Here is a 3,726-nt window from a genome sequence, read left to right as displayed (position 1 = left end):
ATGGAAACCTCTGCAAAAAATGTATTAAGAAGTGAGGAAACTTTATAGGTATAAAAAGGCATGCCACACAGTGTTACTATGGAAATAGCATATAATATAAGAATATTTATTTCAATAAGTGCGAAACAGCAAAATATTAACAGTACATGTGACAAAAATGGCAACACAAAAATGAACAAGTACCTGAAAGACCTGAAAATAAATAGCTTAAGTACAGTACAGCTACCAGTGGATGGCAACAAACCAAGAAAACGTCAACACATAAACTGTGCAGAGAAAAATATAAAAAAGAGGACAAAACATTGTCAAAATAAATATTAAATACATATATAAATAGCTGATTTCTTAAAAATCCGAACTGTAGACCTAAGTGCACAGTTTAAGCTGGATGAATTTTGGATCAATTTATTTTCAGAGCTCTTGAGTTCAAAGATAAGCTCTAGTTGTGTTTTACTTCCACATGAGCAAAGATATGAGGTTTTGGTAAGTTTGACTCCTTCACAACTGCAGGGAAAATGTTAAGAAATAATTAAGAGTCCAAACACCAATGTATCATCAAACAATAAGAGAATAAATAAAAGATTAAACATGGGTGCATGTTTGCATCAGGTAGACTGAGTTGAGGTGAACAGTCTCTTCCTCTCTGACCCTAGAGTGCTCAGCATAAACCGCTTTCGTTACATAGTTCAGCAACAGTTTGTAGAGTGGCAGGTCCACTGCTGAGGACAGTTTCTGACTCACTCACTGGTTTTACTAGATCTTAGATGGTGCCCATCTGAGAGCTGATCAGGTGAGAGGGAGTGAACGACTCAAAGGCCACATCAAGGGGGAGCTCAAAACGAGAAGCCTGAAAGATTGGGTGGGCCTGAGCCCCCCCTGGTAGGCTGCCTGCCGTGGAAGTGGGGAAGTGGTGGACTGAGAGGTAGTGGGCATGGTGGCCAGGGTGGGGTGTGTAGTTCCTTTCTGATTCGTGTGGGGATGGCTCCTGCTTTAAGGCAAAGTTACTGCTGATGCTGAGAGGGGGAGTAAGAGGCCCGTCGTACGGAGGGGTGCCACTGCTGCCCTCGTTAGGGGAGGAATTGTCATATAAAGGCGCTTTGAATCCCTTCATGTGAAGGAGGTGTGATGCTTCCAGGGAGCCATATGGTGGGCTGGGAAGTCCTGGGGACGGGTAGCTGAGTGGATGTCCAGCCACAGCGTCGCCTGCTCCCTGACCTCCACACTTGTCCTCAAGCTTGTTGATAATCAGAGGTGTGGGCCCCAGCTGCAGGCATCCAGCCACAAGATTACTGGTCGGTTGAGACAGACCTTTACACAGCATCTCCACAAACCCATGACTTTCTGTGGACTGACCACTCTCGAGCACCTCAGATAGAGCCCAGATGTAGTTGCGTGCCAGCCGTAGGGTCTCAATCTTTGATAGTTTCTGAGTTTTGGAGTAGCAGGGCATCACTCTGCGCAGGTTATCCAGAGCATTGTTCAGTCCGTGCATCCGAGAACGCTCCCTGGCGTTGGCTTTGACCCTTCGGGCGCGAAACCTCTCCTGCCTAGCTTTGGTCATCTTCTTCTTCTTGGGGCCTCTTCTTTTGGGTTCATTTTCTCCATTAGGTCCAAGTTCCTCTTCGTCATCCTCCTCCTCCTCTTCCTCCTCTCCTTCCTCTATGTCCTCACTGCCCAGTTCTCCACAGGAGTGATTACGACCCCCCAGAGCCAGGCCATGGTGGCGGCTCCTCATCTCGGGACTTTCATCTCCATCCTGGGAGCTGCCGTCCTCCTCAAGCCAGCTGAGGGAGCTCACCAGCTCACTCATATTCCCACTTTTCCCAAAGTGTTTGGTCATCATGTTGATCTGAAGAAAAACAGCAAAACATTATGACTTGTGCATGTGCTTAATATATGTAAATCTGCAAACTATTAACTGTGCTCTAATAATTTGTTGCATACAGGGTCAAGAAATCATTAATATACAATGTATGGGTATGAGAAAGCTTCAGATTTTTAGAAATGCGATTTTGGATTGAATGATTTGCAACATTTATTCTTATGTCCTTTTTTGTGCATTATGCATTAGCAAAAAATAGCTACTGAAATTATTCCATAGCTTTCAGTTTTCTCCAAGATTATCAGTGGCCCCCAGCTACCAAGCCCTTTTCAAAACTTTCTTATGATGCCCTGCAGATCGGAAGTACTCGCTTCAGCACCACTGTGTGGACAGCACACTCTGCTAATTAATGTACTGTTGTTTCTGTCATTTGGAGTACTTGAAAGAAACCCTACGACAAATAAAGTGCAGTACATCTTTTGATATTGTGGAACATATTCATCTTTGTAGGATTAGGTAACCAATTTATTTGATTTTTGTTTTATTTTTTGCTTTTCCGCTCTCAGAGACGCTGTCAATATCTGGGACACAGCGGGATTTACTCAGCACATAAAGCTCAAAGATTAAACAGGCAAGATACAAATCAACAAAACATTCGATTAAATGTTCTTTGCAGTAAAGCATACATTAGCTAGTATTCTTTTTGTGATACGTGTTGTATTATGGAGGAAAAGAATCTTGAATTCATTAAATCTCATTAAAATACTCGCATTATTATTGCTATTTTATTCATTTGGTCAAAGATTACGGACAAAAAATGTTGCTGTTGTTTTTGAATAAAACTGCCCTAATTATTGCGCACTAATGCGTAAAAGTGGGGCAGATTATCCAGCAATTTCTGAATCTAGAACGTCAAGCACTCAACTCTGTAGGGATGAGATATTGAAATATATTATATCCTATAATGTATACAATAGGACAATATTTTTTTTTTGATTACACATTTGGATTTCATATGTTGTCTTTAAAAGTGCCATAGGACTATTGTTGTGGATTGAATTTAAAAATAAACCAAGTTAATTGAATCCCATTTTATTGTTGGACTATTTCATTACATTGTGGATAACTATAAATGATTTGCTATTTTATTATTTATTTAATTAGGACGTGATATTTGGCTTCTATTTAAAAGATAAGTTAATGTCGTTTGTTTATTCATTATTTTCTTTATAGCCTTACCATAAACAAATGTGCAACTTACCTGTTTGGATGCAGCAGTGCGCAAAGAAGCAGATTTTGTTTTCAGAAATTTAGACAATAAGTCCAGAATCGTTGCGGATTTTTCTCCTCGCTCATCCGCTACCGTCCCGAAGTCAAACAGCCAAGAACGCACTCGGAATTTTCATCTCCAAATGGTCCGATGAGGGTGATATGCTTTGCCTTTAGCCGGGTAAGCCCCTCCTTCTTCCGCCCCACCCACCAACAAACTTATCTAAAAGCGCGTGGCGCTCTCGTGACTGGGAGTTTTCACCCACTGTGGAGAGCAAGTAGGGGCGTGCTCCCGGACGCACTTGTAGCCCTTCATTTAAAAGTCAAGGGGTTCAGAAGCGCTGAGCGGGCGACAGTCCTGAATGCGTCCACGGGGGGGGGGGACTTCATACAGAGGGGTTTAATGAGGAATGATTTATTTTGTAGGTTACTGCATGAATGCAAGCGTATTTCTAATGTACCGACACTGACACGACACCAAGATTTCACCAAATTATGTCACCAGGCGGGCAAGGGCAAGCGATGCTTGAATGGAAGTAGTTTAATGCTCGAGAAAATATTCCAGCTGTTTGCTGTTCTTTGAGCTGTTTGCTCCCACAAAGTCTTTCTTTCTTTCTTTCTTTCTTTCTTTCTTT

The 3,726-nt window shown here is 42.0% G+C and overlaps 1 protein-coding gene across 1 annotated transcript; it reads right to left on the bottom strand.

Annotated features, from left to right (window-relative positions):
* Nucleotides 1-743: 743 nt before the first annotated feature.
* neurod4 (neuronal differentiation 4) lies at nt 744-3,249 on the bottom strand. The gene is made up of 2 exons (XM_036137572.1): nt 3,084-3,249; nt 744-1,849 (listed from the first exon to the last, which is right to left on the bottom strand). Exon 2 carries the CDS (start codon nt 1,841-1,843, stop codon nt 761-763), a length of 1,083 nt encoding a protein of 360 aa, XP_035993465.1. The 5' UTR covers nt 1,844-1,849; nt 3,084-3,249; the 3' UTR covers nt 744-760.
* Between the last annotated feature and the right edge of the window lie 477 nt (nt 3,250-3,726).

Source organism: Fundulus heteroclitus, chromosome 1, assembly GCF_011125445.2.
Source record: "Fundulus heteroclitus isolate FHET01 chromosome 1, MU-UCD_Fhet_4.1, whole genome shotgun sequence".
Taxonomy (NCBI): domain Eukaryota; kingdom Metazoa; phylum Chordata; class Actinopteri; order Cyprinodontiformes; family Fundulidae; genus Fundulus; species Fundulus heteroclitus.
Note: the sequence above shows the minus strand (reverse complement) of the source record. Positions and strands in the feature narration are given on the sequence as shown.

Coding starts and splice junctions, on each gene's coding strand:
- neurod4 (XM_036137572.1), bottom strand. CDS start 1,843: ATGATGACCAAACACTTTGGGAAAAGTGGGAATATGAGTGAGCTGGTG.